The following is a 23783-nucleotide window of genomic DNA, read 5'->3' on the forward strand; positions in this document are numbered from 1 at the left end:
CTAGGATATCGACTTCCCAAGCAAAAAGTTATTCTAGCTGCACAGTCTTCCAATTATAAACAAAACATGTTTATATCACAATGTCAAAACTCTGTGATAATATTATAACACACTCTGGAACAGAGTGAAAGATATGCTTGTTGACGGATTTTTTTTTTTTAATGACAACCAAAAATATTTTTGTTGTATTTTATTTTATTTATTTATTTTGTGTGTGTGTGTTGTTGTATTTTAACATGACAATTTTCCTCTACTTTAAAACTCATTTATCTTCTCCTCTTGATCAACATTTTTCATTACCAATAATTTTGTTTAGGAAGGGAATACAAGCTGATTAGGCATAGGGGAGTGCATCGTAACATGGAGAAAGCAGCCCAGCAGTGGTGACATTGATGGTCTTTGAAAGTGAATAGTCCTGGTTCAAATTTCAGCTCTGCTACTTACAAGTTCTATATGACCTTCAGCAGGTTACTGAACTTCCCTAATCCTCAGCTGCATCTTCTGTAAAACAAGGATAATAAATCCTTTACCTCACAGGCTTTTTGAAGACTGAATAAAACAATATATAGGAAGTGCTTTGCATACAGCCAGACACATAAGTAGGAGCATGATAAATGGCAGCTATTACTATTTAAGAATTACTTATATTTTAGGATAAAATTATCTACTGACACCTATTTTCTTTAAGTAACCTGTTTTCCTCAAGTTTTAAAACAGCTTTTAGAGTAATGGTTATGAGCCAGCCTACAGTCAGACTGCCTAGGCTGCTACTTACTAGCTATGTAACCTGTAACCGAGAGAGCTCTGTTTGCTGAATGGGGATGTAATAATAGCACCTACCCCACATAAGCATTATGAGGGTTAAATGATCTAACATAGCTAAAAGCACCTAGAATAGTGTCTGGGACACAGCAATTTCTCTTGGGATTTTAGAATTTTCAACAACCAATTTATTTCAGCATTTCTTTAGCCTGAATTGAAATATGATCATAACTAAAATTTTACTCAAGAATACTCTTTAGGCTTTTAATTAAGACAGTGGAATACACTCAAATGGAAAAATGTTTTCTTTTTGAGTCAGCATTCTTTTTTTCTGTGTAATTATGTGTCATGCTTTAGATGTCTTACTATCTTACTCAAATGAGATCTGTGGTAAATATTAGTGAAACAAACACTAGAAGAGTAAATACATAGTAACAGGATCGCATTTGAATGCCAACAGCTGTTTCTTCAATTTTATTTTTCATTTAAAAACAATCCCTAGCCCGTTATGTTTCAATCAGTCATCAGTTTGTTAAAAATAATATTGAAACAATATGAAACAATTATTTTGCTTCAATTCAGGGATTTCAGCCAGCTCTCTGACTCCAGCATGAGTTTGGCTTGGCTCGTACCTTAAAACCTCCCCATCCTTCTCTTTCCAGAAGAGCTTATTCTAGTCTCACAGGGGCTTTGTCAGAGCTGCAGAGTACCTGTACTCCCCAGGAACAAGTGGGGACACAGTGAATGTACTGAGAGCTGTAAAAAATGTAGGGTTTCCTATTTTGAATGTTAAAAGGATGTCTCTTTGCATGCCCCCAGCATTTTGAAAAAAAAAATTCTGGGCTGAGGTCACTCACAGGTAAAAAATCAGAGAATGGGAGTCTCAAGGTTGTATGTTAGAGGAACTGTAAAAGACCACCTGAATTGTCTCCAAGATGCCCCCTACAAAATAAAGAGAAGACTGTGCCTTATGGCTTCAGGATAAGGAAGTCACCATCTTCAAAGGGATTCGGAAAAGATGGCAGATAGAACCAGTGCAATTAAAACTTCCATGTCTCCAGTTAACATTCGAATGAAGAGTTTTTATAATTAAATCCCTTTTGAGACTACACATGAACAATAGTTTTAATAGAGTTTTCATAAACACAGCCCAGGAGAGATAAGCATAGCTTACTATTTATCTAATGACTACAAATAAAACACTTTGATTAATAAGGCTATTAAATTAAAATTTAGCATAAGGAACATATGTTAGTGAAGAAAGGAATATAATGAGTCAGTAAATAATAGTGGATGTTATCAAGATGCCAAGGAAACTCCCCAGTAAAATGAATTCATCAATTAATTAATCAATTCTCTTATAAAATGAAAAGCCCTAACGAATAAGGTGAGATCTGGGAAATAAAGATCATGTAGCATAAGAAGAGCAGGACTGCACTGCTTTCATGCTGCTGTCATAGGAAAAAGAACAGATATCATTGCTTTTCTACTATTTATAAAAGAGTCTCCTGAATCAAGAATAAGTGCTATTCAAGGAGAGAAAATCAGACTCTGTTACAATATTGTTCTAACAACTTCTCAGGCATCAGCAGGAACACAGTCATCTCTTCCTTACACTCTGAATGGTCGCCTTGTGTCACAGCAGTTGGCATCAGGACTGTGAGTGTTTTAACCAAAACCCAGCTTCTCCCTGGTGCACACAAACAATACATAGATTTGACTCAGATTCCCAAGAACTGGAATATTTGAAAATTTCCACAGCTCTTAATCCATATCTGGCAGCCCATCAACAAAAGGGGGGAAGAGGCTTTACAATAGGCAGGGAATGACCAATCATTAAAGGAACTTTCTGAGTAGTCAACATCAAGCCCTCAGGACCAGAAAACCTTAGGAAGCAAAACAAAGTTTCTGAAGATTCCTAATTAACTTTTGTAAGCTTTTAGAACTTCTGGCTCTAAATTAATTTTATTCTACTAGATTTTACAGTTTTGCAAATAAAGAGATGTATACATGCTTATAGTTCCATATTTTATGTTAGCCTGTATTCCCATCTGTTTCACAGGGCCCTTCTCATGGGTACAGATGGGCAAATCTGATTCATCCTAAATATATGAATTAGATTGAAGCTGCAATTCCTGTAACTGCTCCATGTAATTCTGAGAGTAGAAACACTAGACCTACAACTTGAAAAATGGTAGGTTTTAATGGCCTATAAAGAACTGAATTGAACTTTTTCATTGGATATAGGTTAGTAATGGGCATTTGCCTTGCAAGGTAATACAAGCATTAGCAGGTATTTTAAAAATGCTTTATTATACTTCTGTGCTTATCCCTAAGCAGGCGTAAACAACATGGAACCTTAAAACACTATGTGGTTTTTAATAGCGATAGCACCTAATTTAGAAACACAATTACAAGCATCTGTAGAATATATTTCGTGAGAATAAGACTATGTGGGATAGACGCTGATGTTCTCTATTTGGTAACACATTGTGAACTATTACCCCGGAGAAGGGTCTTTATATTCAGTAATGATTCTCAAGGCCCGGTTTATAGATCACTTGCATCCAATCACCTGGGGATGCTTGTTAAAAATGAACTGGGGGCTTCCCTGGTGGCACAGTGGTTGAGAGTCTGCCTGCTGATGCAGGGGACATGGGTGCGTGCCCCAGTCCGGGAAAATCCCACATGCCGCGGAGCGGCTGGGCCCGTGAGCCATGGCCGCTGAGCCTGCGCGTCCGGAGCCTGTGCTCCGCAACGGGAGAGGCCACAACAGTGAGAGGCCCGCGTACCACAAAAACAAAAAACAAAAAAAAAACAGCCTAGTAGAGAAAAAGCTGGAGAGTTCGGCAGAGGCCAGATAACACTGGTTTTGTAGGCCATGTTCAGAATTAGGGTCTTAATTCCAAGGGTAATGGGAAGTCGTGGAAAATTTTAAGCAGGAAGATATACTCCCAAGTGAATTTTTTAAATGCAGACTCCTAGGCTCTAGCCTGAAAGATTCTGGTGGGCTGGGCTGGGCTGGGCCCCGTAATCTGAATTTTGGAGATCTCAGGGAATCAGACGTGGAGTCAGGTTTGGGAAGCATTGCTATGGAACACTGGCTATCCATGGGTCTATCCCAAGCAGGTGGCCTGTGAACTGGCCCTTAAAATACCATTTATGGTATGAAAAGGACATACCTATTCCTTGCATTGTTCATTTATCTGGCCCTATTATGTCTGCTCCTGGATCACAAGCAACGCCAGCATACTTCATTCTGGGGACCGGCTGGCATTTGAAATGGGTGAATGGGCTGGTGCAGCAGACATTGTCAGGGCTTGGCCCATATCTCCTAGCCACACGCTACCCCTTCAGTGCACAGCGGCCGACTCCTACCTACCTCTCACCTGCTCTGCCTTCCCACAGGATTTACTGGGGCTCTGACTGCTCTGCCTGCTGTGCAGCAGGGGACGTGCTGGGGAAATTAACTCATCCTTCCTCCCCTGGCAGCCTAGCTCCGTGACCAAAGAGGAACTTGTGTTTTAAAATAGCTCAGCTCCCTCATCTCTATGGTGGGAAAACCTGAGATGTGTGTTTTACACAGCCTCCCACAATGCCCCCAGCAAGGCTGTGTTCCCTCTGTCCACAGTGGTAGCTGATGGGACAATGAAGCTTTTACTGGTGCCCCCAGCAGGGCTGTGTTCCCACTGTCCACAGTGGTAGCTGGTGTGACAATGAAGCTTTTACTGGCTGCCTTTCCTTCCCGGTCTCACCTCTCCACTCCCTTACTGGCGTTTTCCTCACCTCTCAAGTAAACCACTTGCCATCAAATCTGTCTCAAGGTCTGCTTCTGGGGGTGTAGCTGTCTCTTGCTGTGCCAAATGCTTTTTTTTTTTTTAAAAAAAGTAGAGTCTGGCAACCAATTTTTAGCAAATTATTAAGAAGGATGCAAAGAAAATGTGTTAAAACCTGACTGGGAAATTCCATATACATGAGCAATGATTATGGAAAAAGAGGAGAGACCGTAATCTGACATTATGAGAATCATCTTGCTTGAGTGCTCTCGACTCAAAGTTTAACCTAGGAATATTAAAAAAAGAAATGGGCCAGCCTTACTTTGCTCCTCTGAAATAAAATAAATATTGTGAAACAAATAAGCAAACTATTCCTCTTGCAACAGCACTAATAAAAACTAACATTTATTAAGGGCTTATTGCTTATCAGTCACTGTTCTCAGAGCTTTGCACAGCTCACGATTTCATTCTTAAGTCCAGGTGAAAGAATCAGTGATCAAAAAATTTTATGTTTTCTATACACACTACTATATATAAAATAGATAACTAATAACAACCTACTGTACAGCACAGGGAACTCCACTCAATACTCTGAAATGGCCTATATGGGAAAAGAGTCTAAAGAAGAGTGGATCTATGTATAACTGAATCACTTTGCTATACACCTGAAACTAACACAACATTGTAAATCAACTATACTTCAATAAAAATTTTTTTTAATTTTAAAAAAGAAAAAAATAATTAAATATGTCCATACAGATTCACTTACAGCAAAGAAGCCAGATAACTTCAACTCTATTAATTCTACATTAAATCAACCATCCTCAAGCTGTAAGATGAGGCTTCTTGGTTAACAACCTTTCATTTGTTAACATCTGCTGTGTTGCTACCCCATGATCATTTATATCTAAAATACCATGTATCATTTTGATTGTTGTTGAGAACTAGTGACTGCCTGGAGAAGAAAAAAAAAAAAATCTGAAGCCAATTTTTAAAAATTTAAAAGAATAAAATCTATATTTAGAAAAGTAAATAAATCGATGTTATTTTGGAAATGTTTTTATGCATAATGAAGTGCTTAGATTGAAATATCATGATGTCTGTAATCATTTCTTAAAAATACTTAGCATAAAAAGTAAAGCAAAAAAAAATCTCGGTCAAAAATGTTCACCTTAAAAAGTCTGAGATCATTAAAATGTCTGGAAAATCCAAAGTCTGGATTGTCTCCCTCATGTTTCCTTCAACAACGTATACCTAATCAAATCTCTCCGGTTACTACTAGCCTCAAAATAAATAAATAAATGAGTCAGAATAAATAAATAAAATAAAAATAGTTAACCTGGGAAGTTGAAGACGAGAAGAAATCTGAACAAAGTCTTCAAAACCATGAATAACATAACGCGCATTTACCAAATCCTGGTACCCCTGAAGCAATTTAACTTTAACACAAATAAGCGTAAATATTAATTCACAGAGAAGTAATGGCAGGTTAGAATTCACTGAATCAAAAGACAGTATGGGCTAAAAATCTATGCAAAAATTATTTAGATATCAAACATGTGCCATGGGTTACGATAGAAACCTTAAAATCTCTAAGACTGTCTCCTTAATGACAGGTGATGACGTGAAGAACCATGCTCACATCCTCACAGAAGACGGATCCCTGGAATCATTAGAGCCACTATAAACGTCACTCTTTTCTAGAGATCAGACTTGTGGTTACCAGAGGCAGGGGATGGGGGAGGGGGAATTGGAGGAAGGCGGTTAAAAGGTACAAACTTCCGGTTATAAAATAAGTTAAGTCCTAAAGATGTACAGCATGATGATTACAGTTAACACTGCTGGATGGTATATTTGAAAGCTGCTAAGAAAGTAGGTTCTAAAAGTTCTCATCACAAGGAAAAAACCATTTTTTTCTTTTTTTACGTACGTGAGGTGATGGATGTTCATTTACTGTGGTAATCATTTCACAATATACGTAAGCCAAGTGATTATGTTGTACACCTTAAACTTACACAGTGCTATATGTCAATTATATCTCAATAAAACTGAAAGGAAAAAAATTACTCTTTTCTTACAAATATGTCGAGTTAAAAAGGACCACAAAAATCATCAAAACCAACTAGGTCTTTCTGCTGTGAGGAAACTGGACCCAGGTATCCAGCCAGAGCCCAGAAAGTTAGTGAAAAGCCTGTGAGATGAAACTGCCAGTCCCTCAGAGTATCCTGTTAAAATTTTAAACAATATCTCAGCTTTTGAAATCTAAACTTCAGGGATCCTTACCTCCTTGTGAGTCAATGAACTCTGTTTCTGTAATTATTACTATGTGAATTAGTACTTTATTTGTCTTAAAGTAAATTTCCTCAAGTGATATGCCCTCATTACAGGGCACTGAGTTGGGTAAATGAATTTATGTTACATTAGTCATGGTTTTGAGGATTAAAAACAAAGCATCAGGGACTTCCCTGGTGGTGCAGCGGTTAAGAATCTGCCTGCCAATGCAGGGGACACAGATTCAATCTCTGGTCTGGGAAGATCCCACATGCCGTGGAGCAACTAAGCCCGTGAGCCACAACTACTGAGCCTGCGCTCTAGAGCCCTCGAGCCACAACTACTGAAGCCCGCGTGCCTAGAGCCCGTGCTCCATAACAAGAGAAGCCACCATAATGAGAAGCCCGCGTCCCGCAATGAAGAGTAGCCCCCGCTAGCCGCGACTAGAGAAAGCCCATGCACAGCAACGAAGACCCAATGCAGCCAAAAAAAAAAAAAAAAAAAAAATCGTTGTTGATAATTAAAGAAGTTACAGCTCTCCCCGATCCACAGGGTGAAACTGCTTTTCTCTAAGGATTTTGATACTTTAAATACCATTACTCCAATAACACGGCTGTGAGCTGAGAATAAGATTTAAAAAAATTTTTTTAATTAATTAATTAATTAATTATTGGCTGCATTGGGTCTTCATTGCTGCGCGCGGGCTTTTTTCTCTAGTTGCGGCAAGCAGGGGCTACTCTTTGTTGTGGTGTATGTGCTTCTCATTGCGGTGGCTTCTCTTGTTGTGGAGCACGGGCTCTACGGTGTGCGGGCTTCAGTAGTTGCAGCACACAGGCTCAGTAGTTGTGGCTAGAGGGCTCTAGAGTGCAGGCTCAGTAGTTGTGGTGCACGGGCTTAGCTGCTCCATGGCATGTGGGATACTCCCGGACTAGGGATCGAACCCGTGTCCCCTGCATTGGCAGGTGGATTCTTAACCACTGGGCCACCAGGGAAGTCCAAGAATCAGATTTATTAATTCAAATGTTCACTTGGTTCATCCATGAGAACAAAAGTTACAAAATATTAAAATAATCAAAGAACTACATTGTCTTAGATTTTAAAAACTCTCCATAAAAGAAAGCCCCAAAACCTAAGTGCTAAGGATCATCTTTCTATTAATGTTTTCTTTTAGTAATATCTTTAGTTAATATAAAGGCAGAGCCCATTTACTTAAAACATCAAACAAAACTTGGTTCTTTACTTAATAATCCACGGAGGTTAAAACATTCCAACTCAACTCTACAAGTGATATCAAAACCAAATGACTGAGCATACAGTACAACAAATATCCTAATAATTAAATGAAATAATGTAGATGCAAGTACTTGGCATATAATGAGCACTAAAAAGAAATAATGTCCATTCTTCACAGGGAATCTACCATCTTCTTTGTAAAGGATGCTTTTATACAAATATTGATCCGTTCATTCAGTGTATGAATTGGCATGAAATAAAATGGGGATTTCCAAACTTCTAACATCAAGCAAGTTCAACTAAAAGATGAACAAGTAATACGATATCCTGCCTGATTTGGACACGCTTTTATAAGTACCATCGGCCTCACGTTAATTCAGGTGCATTTTCAATAATGTACTAGAAGACATCACTACAGAACATAAATCACCTAAGGAAAAAAAATCTTCCAACTACAGTACCTCTAAAGAACACTAATATTACCACTTTAATTACCTGGTTTCAGGAGATGAAGAGATTTCATTTGTGTCTGCCCTTTTACTTCTTGGAAATGATGGACTAGCCGCAGGCATCTCACCACTTAAGCGGTCTGGGAAAATTCGGTCTTTATTCAAATTGATTTCTGAATAGGGACAGGTGGCAGCACTAAAACATTAAAAATTTTAAAAAAACGAAAGAAAAGAACATTCCTGTTAGAGCATAATTACTTCTTCCAATTAAAATGACAAGCTAAAAATATAAAATGCAAAAATTTAACTGGATATATATACATAGATTAAACATACAGTATGAAATATTTTATCTTTAAAACATAATTTAAGGGCTTCCCTGGTGGCGCAGTGGTTGAGAATCTGCCTGCCAATGCAGGGGACACAGATTCGAGCCCTGGTCTGGGAAGATCCCACACGCCGTGGAGCAACTAGGCCCGTGAGCCACAACTACTGAGCCTGCGCGTCTGGAGCCTGTGCTCCGCAACAAGAGAGGCCGTGATAGTGAGAGGCCCGTGCACCGCGATGAAGAGTGGCCCCCGCTTGCCGCAACTAGAGAAAGCCCTCGCACAGAAACGAAGACCCAACACAGCCAAAAATAAATAAATAAATAAATAAATAAATTAAAACAAACAAACATAATTTAAGTATATTCTGATAGAAAATATGTCTTTGCATTTGATTTTTAAATGCAGTCTTTGGAAGTGTGCGATGGTCACCGAAGGACTCCCTCCTGTGTTGTCCAAGGGCAGAGCCTGTGCGTAACTCTAGGAGCCATCAGCCCAAGAGAGAAATGCTTAACATAAGAGGGTGGGTGATAGGGGTGGGACAGAGACAGAGTGATTGACAGATGGAGCAGATCCCTTCCTAAAGTGATCTTCCAGGCCCAGGGCCATCACAAACTGTTTAATTTCCTTTATAACAGCTGCTACCCTCCAAAGGAAGGAGGTTCCCCCCATTTCCTGTCTCCAGGCCCATATGTATACCTGATATCCTAGAAAAAAAAATCAATCTGTAGCTATTCCCATCCCTAATATGAAAACGAACCAGAAGCCAACTTGGATAATGACTCAGTTAGCTCCCTTCCCTTCTATCTGTGACCACTGGTTCGTCTCTCAGATTCCATGTGGGGATCATTCCTGTTATCCAAGCAAAGGGAATCTAGGTCACTAACTGTTAATTCAGCATTAAGTCAGCATACTCCTGTGCCTGGGCCTCAGCTTTCCAGTCCCTAGAAAAACTGGGCAGCCTCTATCTCAATACATAATCAACCCCTCCAACTAACTCCCTATCTTGCCCCTTGGTTTTTAGGAAGCCTCCTGGAATCTGCAAATGACTGGGACTTAGGTAAATTATATTAGTGTCTTGCATATTCTTTTCCTCAGGTTAGGTACTATTTGGAATGTTGATAATCACCTAGGGAAAATTTTTAAACACTGACTTTCTGCCCTCTACCAAGAGAATCTGACACATCCTCCTGGGAGGAGAGAAGAATCTGCAAATGCTCCCAAGTGATTCTGATAATGGTCTATAAAATTTATCACAGATACCTTGTAAGCAAAAGTACAATCTTTATTTTCTTTATTTACATGCTACTTTGATATCTATGCAAAAGAGGAAAGTAAATAACATTTGATCATGTGTTGACATAAATGTATATAATGTTAACCCAACAATAACAAAAACAAAACCAGTGATATTTATGGAGCATTTACTATATATAGAACACCATGCTAAGTATTTTACATTCAGTATTTTACTTAATCTTTACAATAACCCACAAGGAAGGCTTTTCATGTGACAAACTAAGTTTAAAATGGTTAGATAACTTCACTCTTGAATTATTTCATTCATTTGATCGACAAGTATTTATTAAGTGACTACGATGTGCTAATTACCTTTCTAGCCATGGGAAACACAGTCAAAATGAAAAAGACAAGCTGTCTGCTCTCATGGAGCTGATATTCTAGAAGGGGATGGGCTATACATGATTTACACAAATAAATTGGACAACCCCACATAGTGACAAAAGCCAGAATATAATGTTAAGAGAGACTGCGGGGCTGCGAGGGGGGCGGTGAGGAAGGGTCTCTCTGAAGAAGACATTCCAGGAAATGGGAAGAGTAATACAACATAGGGAAAGCCAGGCACGAGTAAGGGAAAGACAGACCAGCTAGGCTAGAGTGAAGTGATCAAGGGCAGGAGATGGTGTAGAAGCATGCAGGGAAGTATTATGTAGGTCCTAGCAGGTCATAGTCACCAGTTCATATTTTTATTTTAGGTTCAATTTGTAGCCATTGGAGGACCTTTGAATAAAGAAATGATATGGTTTGATTTACAACTGAGAATAATCACTCAGGATTCTTTGTGGAGAGAAGATGTCAAGGCAGCAGAACTGGAAGAGAAATTATGTAAGAGTAAAGATACAATGGTGACTTGAATTTGTGTGGTTGAGATGGGGATAAAGAGGACCATCATGTATCCTTTGAGATCCCTCCTGTAGATGGGTTGGAGATAGGGAATGATATAAAGGAAGTATTCAAGGTTTTTGGCTTGAAGAACTGGGTGGTAATAGGGATGCCTTTTTCTTTTTCTGAGATGAGAATGACTAGAGGGAAGAAGATTTGGGGGCAAGATCAGGCATCATGGAATGTTTATTAGACATCCAAACAGAGATGCTGCTTGCCCATGGTCACATAGCAGTGAAGTAGCTCAGCAAAACGAGCATACTATTTTATCCATCCTATTCAGAATGGACATACTATTTTATTTCATTTTACTCATTTAACAATGATGTGAAAGAAAATCTGCTGCCAACAACGATTTTTTTTTTGAACAATACCTCTCAAGTACTTCATGGGATCCTTCATGGGATATTTGTACTAATCAGTGTTCACAGATATGAGTGACAACAACCAATTCTATCTTGAGCAGAAATGAACTTATTGCAAGGGCACTGGACAGCTCAGCAGGAAGGCTGGACAATCGGGCTCGGGCCGGAAGCAGGGTCCAAGCAGCACCTGCCCCTCCAAAATGATCTGAACTGGATGAGGCTGCTGGGCAACAGCACTCATCGCTCTTCTCAGACACTCAGCCACTTCCATACCTCACCCAGTGCTCCATTCCACGGAGGCTGCAAATAAGTCCGATCTACCTTCACATCGCCCCTCGTGATGGAAGCCCCCGATGGCAGCATCTGCTGGGCTACATTTAGGTCTTTTGCCCACAGGCCCGAGGAAGGGGATCCTGTGGCTCCCCTAAGGGAGGTGGAGCCCTGCCTAACCCTGATCTTGGTTTCAGGCAAAATGTAAATGTCTTAGGACTGTCTTATAATAAACGTCTTTAAACCAAATTCATCTTTAATAAACTCCCTTCCCCTGGAAAAGAAAAAGAAAAAGGATAAAAAACACAACTACCTCCTCTTCCTGTTCTTGATTCTTGGTTTCTGATAAAGGAAATATATTAACCAACTCAGATCGTGGTCATCTTTGACTCTATTCTATTCTTTCTTCCTCAAATTGTGGATGTATTTCTATTGCAAATTTATCTACTTAAATTGTGTGGTAGCAGGAAAAAAATCCAAATATATTTTTTTTTGGTTTCTTTTGACGGACAGTATGCTGCTCTTCCTAGAATATCGCCATCATCAAATGTTTTGACTCACCATTAAACAGCTGGCTTTACGATTACTGAGTAACTGTACGTTCACTCTGGAATTTATTGGATATGAAGAAAGTAAAGAAAATGAAGGTCCTGATCCTAACCCCAAGTGCCACTCCGATACAGGGAAGATTCTTGGATTTTTAGATGGGCTGGGTCTCCAACTACACACGATAGTGAACAGTTACAGTGTAGAAGGCTTATATTATAAGCTCCATGAGGGAGCCCCTTCATCTGTTAAAGGAAGAATATGTAAAGGAAGTAAAGGAAGTAAAGGAAAGAATATGTCTCTCTACATCACCATATGTAAATCTGGGTAGCTCGGAGAGAGGCAAGACTGCAGACCAGAATGAGACTTGCCACCTAAATATCCCCCTTTTCTGGATTGCTAGGGCCAGAGGGTAATTTCAAATTCTCATCCTGAAGTAGGGGAAACAATCACAGCCTTCCAAGCAAAGATTTACTAATGGGCCAGGATGATCAATCAAGGCAACCACATGTTGATCAGTTACAGATTTTGTGCTAACACCTTCTCTTCTTCTGAACCCTGAGAAAACTCAAATGTGTTTACACACCTCCTATTCTTACAACTACTCTGGGGCAGAAAGGGAAGCCAGCTGGTTCCCACAGTAGGAGGTGATTAAAAAAAAAAAAAAGAAGATGCCACAAAATGCAAATGAAGTGTACACAGAGGGATGGGCAATGCCCCAGACGGATATCAGGAACCTGGTTCTAGATGTGCTCTGCAGCTTTATCCACAACGAGCAGGCACAACTTGGAGGACTCCGTTTTCTCATTTGTAAAATGAAGATGACAACGACAAACATTACCACAGACTGAGTGCGTTACCCGGGCTGCGCGCTTTACTTGCATCACCTCATCTAACTCCTGGGAAGTCACTCCTATTCTAATGCTCAGTTTATAGATGTTGAAACTGAGGCTTTAAAAAGGGAACTTGCGAGCTTCCCTGGTGGCACAGTGGTTGAGAGTCCGCCTGCCAATGCAGGGGACACGGGTTTGTGCCCTGGTCCGGGAGGACCCCACGTGCCACGGAGCGGCTGGGCCCGTGAGCCATGGCCGCTGAGCCTGCGCATCCGGAGCCTGTGCTCCGCAACGAGAGAAGCCACAACAGTGAGAGGCCCGCGTAGCGCAAAAAAAAAAAAAAAAAGGGAAGTTTCTTAGTATCATCCCATTAGAGTACGAACGCTGGCTGTCTCCTAATTGTTACACTACACTGGCAAAAAGTACCTTGCAATTTCCTTATGCCTAATCCGTGACCCATCTGAGAGTACCACCTTCTAGCAAGATGCTACTGTCACGTAGCTAATATGAACTGAGGCAGTACTTAACCTTTCTGGGCCAATTTCCTCACTTTTAAGTTTCTAAAATTCATATGCAGTTTTAAAAGTGAATGACTTTATAAACACAGCAGTGCTGATCAAATTTCTGTAGAAAAAGTGGGTTCTCATTAGGCTTATAATCATTTCTAGTTTCTCGTCTACTAAGTTTCTAGTAACAAAACATAAGTAAGGCATGGCTCATGGCACAACATGTGTACTTAGTCATGGGCACACGCATGTATACATGTACACACAACTCTACCATTACGTAGTTCTTCAGAAGGCAGAGGAACAGATTCACACAGGATTACACAGCTCTCTACCATAAGGACTTGATTAGGGTGCATGCTGTTCTATTAGCAAATCATTCCATATCTGCTATATATACACATACTTGTCCCACTGGCCACTGTAAGGACACAGTTTTTCTTTGTAAAGACTGGTCCAGCTTATTAGGAAAGGTGGAAAAACTGCCATGTTCACTGCTTTCCACTGCCACCTTTAAAACCCTTTTAGTTATAAATACACTTATTTAAACAAAAGGACAATGTCTTCAGTTTTCTAAGTGCTCACATAACCATTCTCACACTCTGTCGAGACAAGAACCTATAAAATACATGCTCTATCCAGCCACTGTACTTTGCGTGAGAGTCTAGCAGTTAAGAGTAGTGAATTAAGTGCCTTAAAAGCCCGGGCTGAATCCCGGGTCTGCCACTCTCTGATCCTGGGCACTTTCTCAAGCATTCTAAATCTCTCCTCCCACTTCTGTAAAACAGAGATTAGAACAGTGCCAGCTTTATAGAGCTTCTGAGAGAATTAAATGAGATAACAGATCTAAGTGCCTCACAAATAGGAAGCCACAAAAAAAATCTTGCCTAGGAGTATTATTTTAAAAGGAGAAGAAGAGTAACAACCCCTACTGTGTAAAAGACCATCAGCAAAAATAAACAATAGCATTAAAAACTCCATAATATGCCCCACTTATGGAGGCTCTCTGCTTCCCTCAGGAAAAGCTGATGCTTCTCTCCGACTGCTACTCATTCATGACTCTCCAAAAATCTGTTTGTACCACCCTGTTCTCCTTAGAAGTAGGGGCCTTCTCCTCTGTACAGCCCATCACCTAACCCAGTATCTGCACACAACAGACACTCAGTAAGTGTTTGTTCCATGAATGATGGATGTGGAATGAATATGATGACTATAGTTTGCAGGTATAAATCCAGAGTTACTAATTTTTTAAAACTCTCCATGGACTTTATAAATATCCTTTAAGGTTGCACGAAGTACTCTCTGTTTTTTTCTTTTCTTATTTAATTTCACCAAGATAAAATCTTACATAGGAAACAATTACTTCTGAAGGCATTAGATACGTAGAACATTTCGTTTTATATAACTTTAGTTATCCTTTAATCTCCTCCCATTATGACCTCTCGGTAGGCCAAACGAATGAATCAACAAAGGGAAACACCATGACACAACCAATATTAATGCTGCCTTGCTAGAGAAAGAATTAAGTCATCTGGCTCCTGAACATCCCTAGAAATGAGAACACCACATCCACATCCAACTCCCTCACTGATTGTTTACATTTCAACACTGAAAAACATCACATTCTGACATTTCATTGTTGAGAACACATTTCTGTTTCTAACACTTCTTAGATCAAATTCAACTATTGTAATTTCTGGAGACTCTAACAACACATGCTAGTCAAAACACAGGCTTTTGCTTACATGTTCATAAAATTGATTATTCGTTCCAAAAGTGCAACTTTCCTTGTTATCTAAGCAAAGAATGCATGTTTTGATTTATATGGTTTCTCAGTAGATTAATCCAAAGAGAATTTTCTCATTGTTTTCCTAAGCACAGCATTCTCAGTAAGGACAAAAATAAGCGCCAGTGAAATGAACCTTTTAAAGAACAGCCATGATGCAGCAGCCCTTCCACAAGTCTACCAAGGAAATGGAAAACAGGCTGTGACTGGTAAGGATTAATATCCCGCCAGATAAAGAGCTCTGAGTGCTGAAAAGAGAACAGCATATTCAGGGAGACTAAGAAAAGCCAGCTGAGAGGGCTGAAAAGAAGGGAATATAGGACACGGGCAGGAGCTGACACTAGTTCTCTGGATCGCATCCCTGCCCCAGAGTTATATACAGATCTGCCGGTTATGTCTGATACGTGACAAGGAAATGAACACAACTTCTTTATCAATGCATGGCTTCTAAGCCATGAGGTATACTTCTTCCTCTCTCATTCCAGAAAACAATGAGTCATTCTCCACTATGGTTCCAATTATACTAATAGATTTTTTTTTTTGGATCACATTTCTCCATAACATCTTTCATGATTCTCCCCATAATTTCTCCCTTCATTTAGCAAATACAACACTGCATCTTTGAAAAAAGACTCCAGAGACAGTCACTGAAACTTTGTGAAATGGGTGTGGACCAGGTGAAAGACCCTCAGAGGTCCACAGCACACTTAGGGAAAGGCAGTCTTAATGAATGGCTGGTGCCATCAGGCAGGGGACAGGACTGTCACCACAGACCTTGCTGTGACAGGCAAACCTCTCTGCTTAGACCTACAGCACTCCTAAAGAGATTATGGACATTGTTACAAGGTGGATTTTCTTCCCAGAAGACCAAAAAAAAAATTATTTGTAAATTTTTCATTGTACCCCCAAAAACATAATGTCAGTATTCATCCATTTTTAAGATTTCTTTTTTTCCTTCATAATTTGAGCAAAGTGCCTTTGGTTCAATGAACATCTTGGGGTTGTACAGTAGAGAGGCACATATGTCAAAGTTTCAATATTAGTTACTGTTTTGTATCTTATATTTTAATAAAATTATGTACAGCTTTTATAGGTCCATTAGTCCCTGAGTTCTTTGAAGGCTGGATCTGTGACTAATTCAGAAAGCCGTGCCCTGAAAGTCAGTGAGAGGGGGGTGGTCAAGGGCACAGTTAGACTGGGCACCATTCCTGGCTCTCCCCTCACCATTAGTCAAGTAGGCAAGTTAGAAAAACCTCTAGAGTGCCATGGTGGCTTCATCAAAAAAATGGAGGAAATAATAGTTCTATATTATAGGGTCACTTGAAGGTTATCCAATACATGTTAAAACAATTAGTGCAAAGCTCAGGGAGAGTAAACAAATGCTCAATAAATCTTACTGAAAAAAAAAACCCACTGCTCAAAAATATTTACTAAGTGAAAGAATTTATAGATATATAATGGAAATTTAGCATACTAATGAGTTTTTGGACTTATATACAGTAGTCACTCCCTATCCGTGGTTTTGCTTTCTGTGGTTTCACTTATCTGAGGTCAACCAAGGTACGAAAATATTAAACGAAAAATTCCAGAAATAAATAGTTCATAGGTTTTAAACTGTGCGCCATTCTGAGTAGCGTGACGAAATCTCACGCTGTCCTACTCTGACCTGCCAGGGAGCAAATCACCCCTTAGTCCAGTGTATCCCCCCCGTTAGTCACTTAGTAGCCACCTAGGTTATCAGATCCACTGTCGAGGTATCACAGTGCTTGTGTTAAGTCACCCTTACTGTACTTAATAACAGCCCAAAGTGCAACAGTAGTGGTGCTGGCAATCCAGGTACACCAAAGAGAAGCCGTGAAGTGCTTCCTTAGGTGAAAAAGTGACAGTTCTAGACTTCATGAAGAAAGAAAAAAATCATATGCTGAGGTTGCTAAACTCTACGGTAAGAACGAATCTTCTATCTGTGAAATTTTGAAGAAGAAAAAGACATTCGTGTTAGTACTGCTGTCACACCTCAGACCGCAAAAGTTAGTGTGTAATAAGCACTGAGTTAAAATGGAAAAGGCATTAAATTTGTACAATGAGATATTTAGAGAGAGAGAGACCACATTCACATAACTTTTTTTTTTTTTTTTTTTTTTTTTTTTTTTTTTTTTGCTGTACGCGGGCCTCTCACTGCTGTGGCCTCTCCCGTTGCGGAGCACAGGCTCCGGACACACAGGCCCCGCGGCCATGGCTCGCGGGCCCAGCCGCTCCGCGGCATGTGGGATCCTCCGGGATCGGGGCACGAACCCGCGTCCCCTGCATCGGCAGGCGGACTCTCAACCACTGCGCCACCAGGGAGGCCCTCACATAACTTTTAACATAACTTTAATATAATATATTGTTATAATTGTTCTATTTTATTATTATTGTTGCCAATCTCTTACTCTGCCTAATTTATAAATTAAATTTTATCACAGGTATGTAAGTATAGGAAAAAACAGTACATATAGGGTTTGGTACTATCTGAGATTTCAGGCATCCACTGGGGATCTTGGGACACATCCCCCACAGGGATAAGGTGGGTAAGGGAGATACTACTGTAATGCCTAAAAGTAATCCAGCTGCTTTCACTTGCCAATACTGAATCACTTCTAAGATGCAGTATTTTTATGTCCCTTTAATCATACAACTTTTGGTTTGCAGTCATACAAGCCATGAAAAGGATTTTTAAATGGATATTTGCAAATGGAATCATTATTCTGTCTACACACAGACTTTTACTCTGGAACACACTGAACCCCATTAAAAAACTTGGCATGGGCTTCCCTGGTGGCACAGTGGTTGAGAGTCTGCCTGCCAATGCAGGGGACGCGGGTTCGTGCCCCGGTCCGGGAAGATCCCACATGCCGTGGAGCGGCTGGGCCCGTGAGCCATGGCCGCTGAGCCTGCACGTCCGGAGCCCGTGCTCCGCAACGGGAGAGGCCACAACAGTGAGAGGCCCGCGTACCGCAAAAACAAAGCAAAACAAAAAAAAACTTGGCAGGAGTGTTGCAAAAGGAAGATAAGCAGCATTTGAGGCTGCAGAGATTTAAGAAAGAGGAAATTATATAAAGATAAAATAATCACACCAATTTAACAATTCCTATTAATTCTTAGAGGAACAGGTAGTGAAATCTTCAGGTTTTTTAAAGACCTAGGTTCACAACCTGTATAAACTAGGTAAACAAGGAATCATTATTATTACGGGGCCATCCAATTAACATACAGTTAGAATACTTATACTGACAAATTATTATTTTATTGTGTACGTGAATTAGGTGACGCCTCTGTCCTCTAAAAATCTCAGTTAAATCACATAAATTTCTTACTATTTCAGTAATATTTTAACGTGTCTACAAAGACCCCAAATTGCCTAAACAATACATCAAATTTCAAATGTACAAATTTGGTTTCTTTCTTTTAAGTTACTTAGATGTGAGAGAAAAATATTGAAAACCTTTAATTTTTGACAATGTATTCTGATGTTTGTCTATTTACATTTGTGCCTTTTGTGATCTTTGCTGCTAATCTACAATAATCTCACTTCTCGTTATTCAAATTGTTGAGTCACCCAATCACAGAATATTCTACCAAACAAATACTTTCAACAAGGCCTGCCCTCTTCTCATTATTAATAATCAACACAAAATGACTATCTCAGTTCAGTATCTATAAAACTAATCAGGTTGCCAAGAAAAGCCAAGTACCTAGAGGAAATCTATTTTAAATCATGAACGCATTCTTTCCCAGGCAAATTTAACTACAGACACACTCTTCATTTTTACATGGTCACCATGGTAACCACATTTCATATGGATCTGAATGCAGAATTAGTTAATATCTATTTAGTATACATGGAAATCATTATCTTCCACATACAAGGGACAGGCACCCTCTGACCACATAAGGAATCTCCACCTGAGTGGCAGCACCACATACCTGTGAGGGCCCAGGTGTCTTGCTCTCTTAAAATGGCCAATCCCTTTACATCCTGGGGTTGAGCATCCACCGTGTTCCGAGGCTTCCATTAATTCTAAGGGGCCTATTAAAAAGCCAAAAAAAAAAAAAAAAAAGCAAAAATTTAAGGCCATAAGAGTCAAATGTCTTGGATCAGAATAGGGAAAAAAAATCCAATTTTTCAATCAACATGTATAAACAGAAAAAGAAGGTTCTACAAAATTAAAAATATGTCTAAAGTCTCTACTTCTAAAGGTTTTCCCCTGGGACTTTGTTCACACTTCAACAGTGAAATGGTAACCTTTGATCCAACTCTCTTTCAAAATGTCACAAATTCCAGAAATACTGAAATCTAAAATAATGAGATGATTCTGAACATTTTGATCAAGTAAATAACATAATTAATATATGAATACCTGCACACTGTGAAAACTTCAGAGAATACACCAGAATACAGAAGAACAGTTACAGATCCCCTCAAGCAACTCCCCTCACATTTCATTCCTTTTCCTGACTAATCATGTTAATGGGTAACCTTCCTAGATGTTCCAAGTATTCTCACATGTATCTATATTTGTATATATACGTGTATCAAGTTTTTGGTTTTGTTTTATTTTGCCACATAAAAGGCACAACATAGATATGTACGATTCTGAAACATTCTTCTTTGGTCTTTAACTTCATGTCTTATAAATCTTTCCATCTTAATAGTAATATTTTTATGACTGTTGCATTGTAGCTGTAGCATGAGTGTACCATAATTTATTTAACCAATATTTGTTTCCAAGGTTTATTATTTTAAACATACTGTAACCGATACCATGTCTGTGCATTCTGGTGCCCTTATGTAGCTTCTATGTGGCATCCAGAAGTGAAGCCACCAGGTGGGGAAGGCATGTTAAATTTTTAAGAAACCCGACAATAATGTATTTGCTACATTTTTCTTTCTACAATGTATTTATTTTCCTCCAAAGCTGAGATCTGGTATGTCAAGTTCTCAGTGTACCTTTTTTAAAAAATTGAATTTAACTGAAATTTTTATTGAGGTGACTGTAGCTTCGCATGCAGTTGTAAGTAATAATACACAGGGAGATCCCTTGTACACTTTGCCCAGTTTTTCCCAATGGTACTATTTTGCAAAACTACAAGATAAAATCACTATTAGGATATTGACATTGATATAGTAAATTTTGATAGTCTGACAAATTGTCTTCCAAAATTTAGTACTAGTTTTAAAAGATGATGATACTGTTAAATAAAAGTCTGGAAACACTCTACTTTTTCAAATATTAAATTTTTTCTATTATGTATTTTTGACTATCAGGTAACTAAACATGCAGTAAGAGGCAAAAGGATTAACCAAAGAAGAAATGTACAGTAGAGAAGTATTGGGTTGGCCAAAAGGTTTGTTTGGTTTTTCCCATAAGATGGCTCTGGTAGCACTTAGTTGTCTTTAACTTATTTCAAAACAATTTTGTTAGATTTTATGTGACAGCTGTCATATTAGCATGCATTTAAAAAAAGACTTATCAGAATTGGTGAATTTTTGTGTAGCCATTTTAATACTGAAGATGGAAGAAAAAAAGCAACATTTTTGGCATATTATGCTTTACTTTTTCAAGAAAGGTAAAGCGCAACCAAAATGCAAAAAAAGATTTGTGCAGTGTATGGAGAAAGTGCTGTGACTGATCGAACATGTCAAAAGTGGTTTGTGAGGCTTCCCTGGTGGCGCAGTGGTTGAGAGTCCGCCTGCCGATGCAGGGAACACGGGTTCGTGCCCCGGTCCGGGAAGATCCCACATGCCGCGGAGCGGCTGGGCCCGTGAGCCATGGCCGCTGAGCCTGCGCATCCGGAGCCTGTGCTCTGCAACAGGAGAGGCCACAACAGGGAGAGGCAAAAAAAAAAAAAACAGTGGTTTGTGAAGTTTTGGACTGGAGATTTCTCACTGGACGATGCTCCATGAGACCAGCTGAAGCTGACAGCGATCAAGTCGAGATATTAATTGAGAACAATCAACATTATACCAGGTGGGAGATAGCTGACACACCCAAAATATCAAATATCAAATCAAGCATTGAAAATCAGTTGCACCAGCTTGGTTATGTTTATCACTTTGATGTTTGGGTTCCACATAAGTTAAGCGAAAAAAACCTTGACCATATTTCTGCCTGTGATTCTCTTCTTAAACTTAAAGAAAACATTCCGTTTTTAAAACAAACTGTGATAGGCAATGAAAAGTGGATACTGTACAATAATGTGGAACAGAAGAGATCATGGGGCAAGTGAAATGAACCACCACCAACCACACCAAGGGCCAGTCTTCATCCAAAGAAGGTGATGTATATATGGTGGGACTGGAAGGGAGTCCTCTATTATGAGCTCCTTCTGGAAAACCAGATGATTAATTTCAACAAGTACTGCCCCCAATTAGACCAACTGAAAGCAGCACTCGATGAAAAGCGTCCAGAATTAGTCAACAGAAAACACATAATCTTCCATCAGGATAACGCAAGACTGCATGTTTCTTTGATGACCAGGCAAAAACTGTTAACAGCTTGGTTGGGAAGTTCTGATTCATCTGCTGTATTCACCAGACATTGAACCTTCAGATTTCCATTTTTTAGGTCTTTACAAAATTCTCTTTTTTTTTTTTTTTTTTTTTTTTTGTGGTACGCGGGCCTCTCACTGTTGTGGCCTCTCCCGTTGCGGAGCACAGGCTCTGGACGCGCAGGCTCAGCGGCCATGGCTCACGGGCCCAGCCCCTCTGTGGCATGTGGGATCTTCCCGGACCAGGGCACGAACCTGTGTCCCCTGCATCTGCAGGTGGACTCTGAACCACTGCGCCACCAGGGAAGCCCTACAAAATCCTCTTAATGGAAAAAATTTCAATTCACTGGAAGACTGTAAAAGGCACCTGGAACAGTTCTTTGCTCAAAAAGATAATTAAGTTTTGGGAAGACTGAATTACGAAGTTGCCTGAAAAATGGCAGAAGGTAGTGGAAAAAATGGGTGAATACGGTGTCAATAAAGTTCTTGGTGAAAATGAAAAATGTGTCTTTTATTTTTCTTAAAAACTGAAGGCACTTTTTGGCCAACCCAATAGAACGAGAAGGTAGAGGAAAAGAAAATATTAAGCACACTACACAAGAAAATGGAAACATTTCTTTAGGTTATCACTGTGTCTCTTACTCAAAGGAGGCTGAAGAGGATGCCCGGTTTTTGAACACCAACCGACAGGGTGAATATCAGGAGAATCTGCATCTATCCAGTAATCATAGCAACTATTCCAGCCATCAAAGTGAACCTGGATAACAAAAAGAAATTAATAGTATAATTTAGGTCACGAGAATTCCTACAGTAAAAGTTTTGCCCACCATAACCATGTTCATTCTCTTCTAACTTATATAGTACATTTAATATCCAGATAAATTATTTTAATTATTCAAATTACTTCATCCCAGTATGAGAAAAGAGGTACTGTTGAACTACCTTCGACATATTATCTAACCATAATTAAATGTCCTGCCAAGGGCACTTTTTCGGTAATACTTCTACAGACATATTACATGTATCTCCCACTACTATAAGCAGTTTGAGTACCTAACATCTTCATATGAGCAACACTGAACACCCAATAAATATTATTGAGTAATGAACAAATCAGGGAAGGGAGGGAGGAGGAAGGGAGAGTAGAGAGGCAGGACCTTTCATATAAATGTCAAGTCTCCTAGAATTATGCTAAAAAAGACTTTAAAAAATTCAGTGAATGGACACCCAATTTACAAAATATGCCCCCATCAAATGCATTTTAAAGTATTTTTTCTCATAAATAATTACAATATCTCTCAAAGAGATTTTACAGAGTGGTGAGGGCTACCAACTTTATTGGCCACCATGTAAAAGGGCAGTTAGTCTTTCAGGCATGGTTACGAAGGATCAGCTAGCTACATGTCTTTCAAGTATCACATATTTTTTATCTTTTAGAAGGAAAGGATATACTAAAATGTTATATATATTTTATTTTAGATCAAGTTTGCCAGCTAGATTTCCTTCTTAAAGTCTATGAATCTCTTACTACTAAAAGCACAATAGATGCCAGATGGATAAAAAAATCCAAACACTGAAAACTGAACAATAAAAGTTCTAGAAGAAAGCATACATTAATATATTTATCTTAGAGTGCAGTAGCCTTTGTAAGCAAGACACCAAACTCAAAAGCCATAAAAAAAAGATGCATCAATTCAAGTACATCAAAATTTAAATATTCACAATGGCAAATATTACTGCTGGCAAGATGGAAAACCCAAAAGAAACCTGAAAAACACATCTGTTAACATGTGACAATGTACTTCGTTCCTTAATTTGTAAAAACACCATATACCAGTATAAAAAGGTGAAAAATCCAACAGAAAAGATGAAAAAGATACAAATGGCTCATAAACAAGAAAATAAATTGTTAGTAAACACGTGAAAAGACAATCAATTTCACTTATAACTA

At 39.2% G+C, this 23783-nt stretch overlaps 1 protein-coding gene across 8 annotated transcripts in view; it reads right to left on the bottom strand.

Moving 5' to 3' along the window:
• L3MBTL3 (L3MBTL histone methyl-lysine binding protein 3) overlaps positions 1 to 23783 on the bottom strand; it is a 128236-nt gene that overhangs the window by 28306 nt on the left and 76147 nt on the right. For all 8 annotated transcript variants that reach the window (XM_060114378.1, XM_060114377.1, XM_060114376.1 and 5 more), the window contains 3 exons: positions 22475 to 22589; positions 19268 to 19370; positions 8538 to 8687 (listed from right to left, as the gene is read on the bottom strand). In XM_060114378.1, the coding sequence (XP_059970361.1) occupies positions 8538 to 8687; positions 19268 to 19370; positions 22475 to 22589 (368 nt within the window). The remainder of the gene's footprint in view (positions 1 to 8537; positions 8688 to 19267; positions 19371 to 22474; positions 22590 to 23783) is intronic.

Source organism: Mesoplodon densirostris, chromosome 12 (assembly GCF_025265405.1).
Source record: "Mesoplodon densirostris isolate mMesDen1 chromosome 12, mMesDen1 primary haplotype, whole genome shotgun sequence".
NCBI lineage: Eukaryota > Metazoa > Chordata > Mammalia > Artiodactyla > Ziphiidae > Mesoplodon > Mesoplodon densirostris.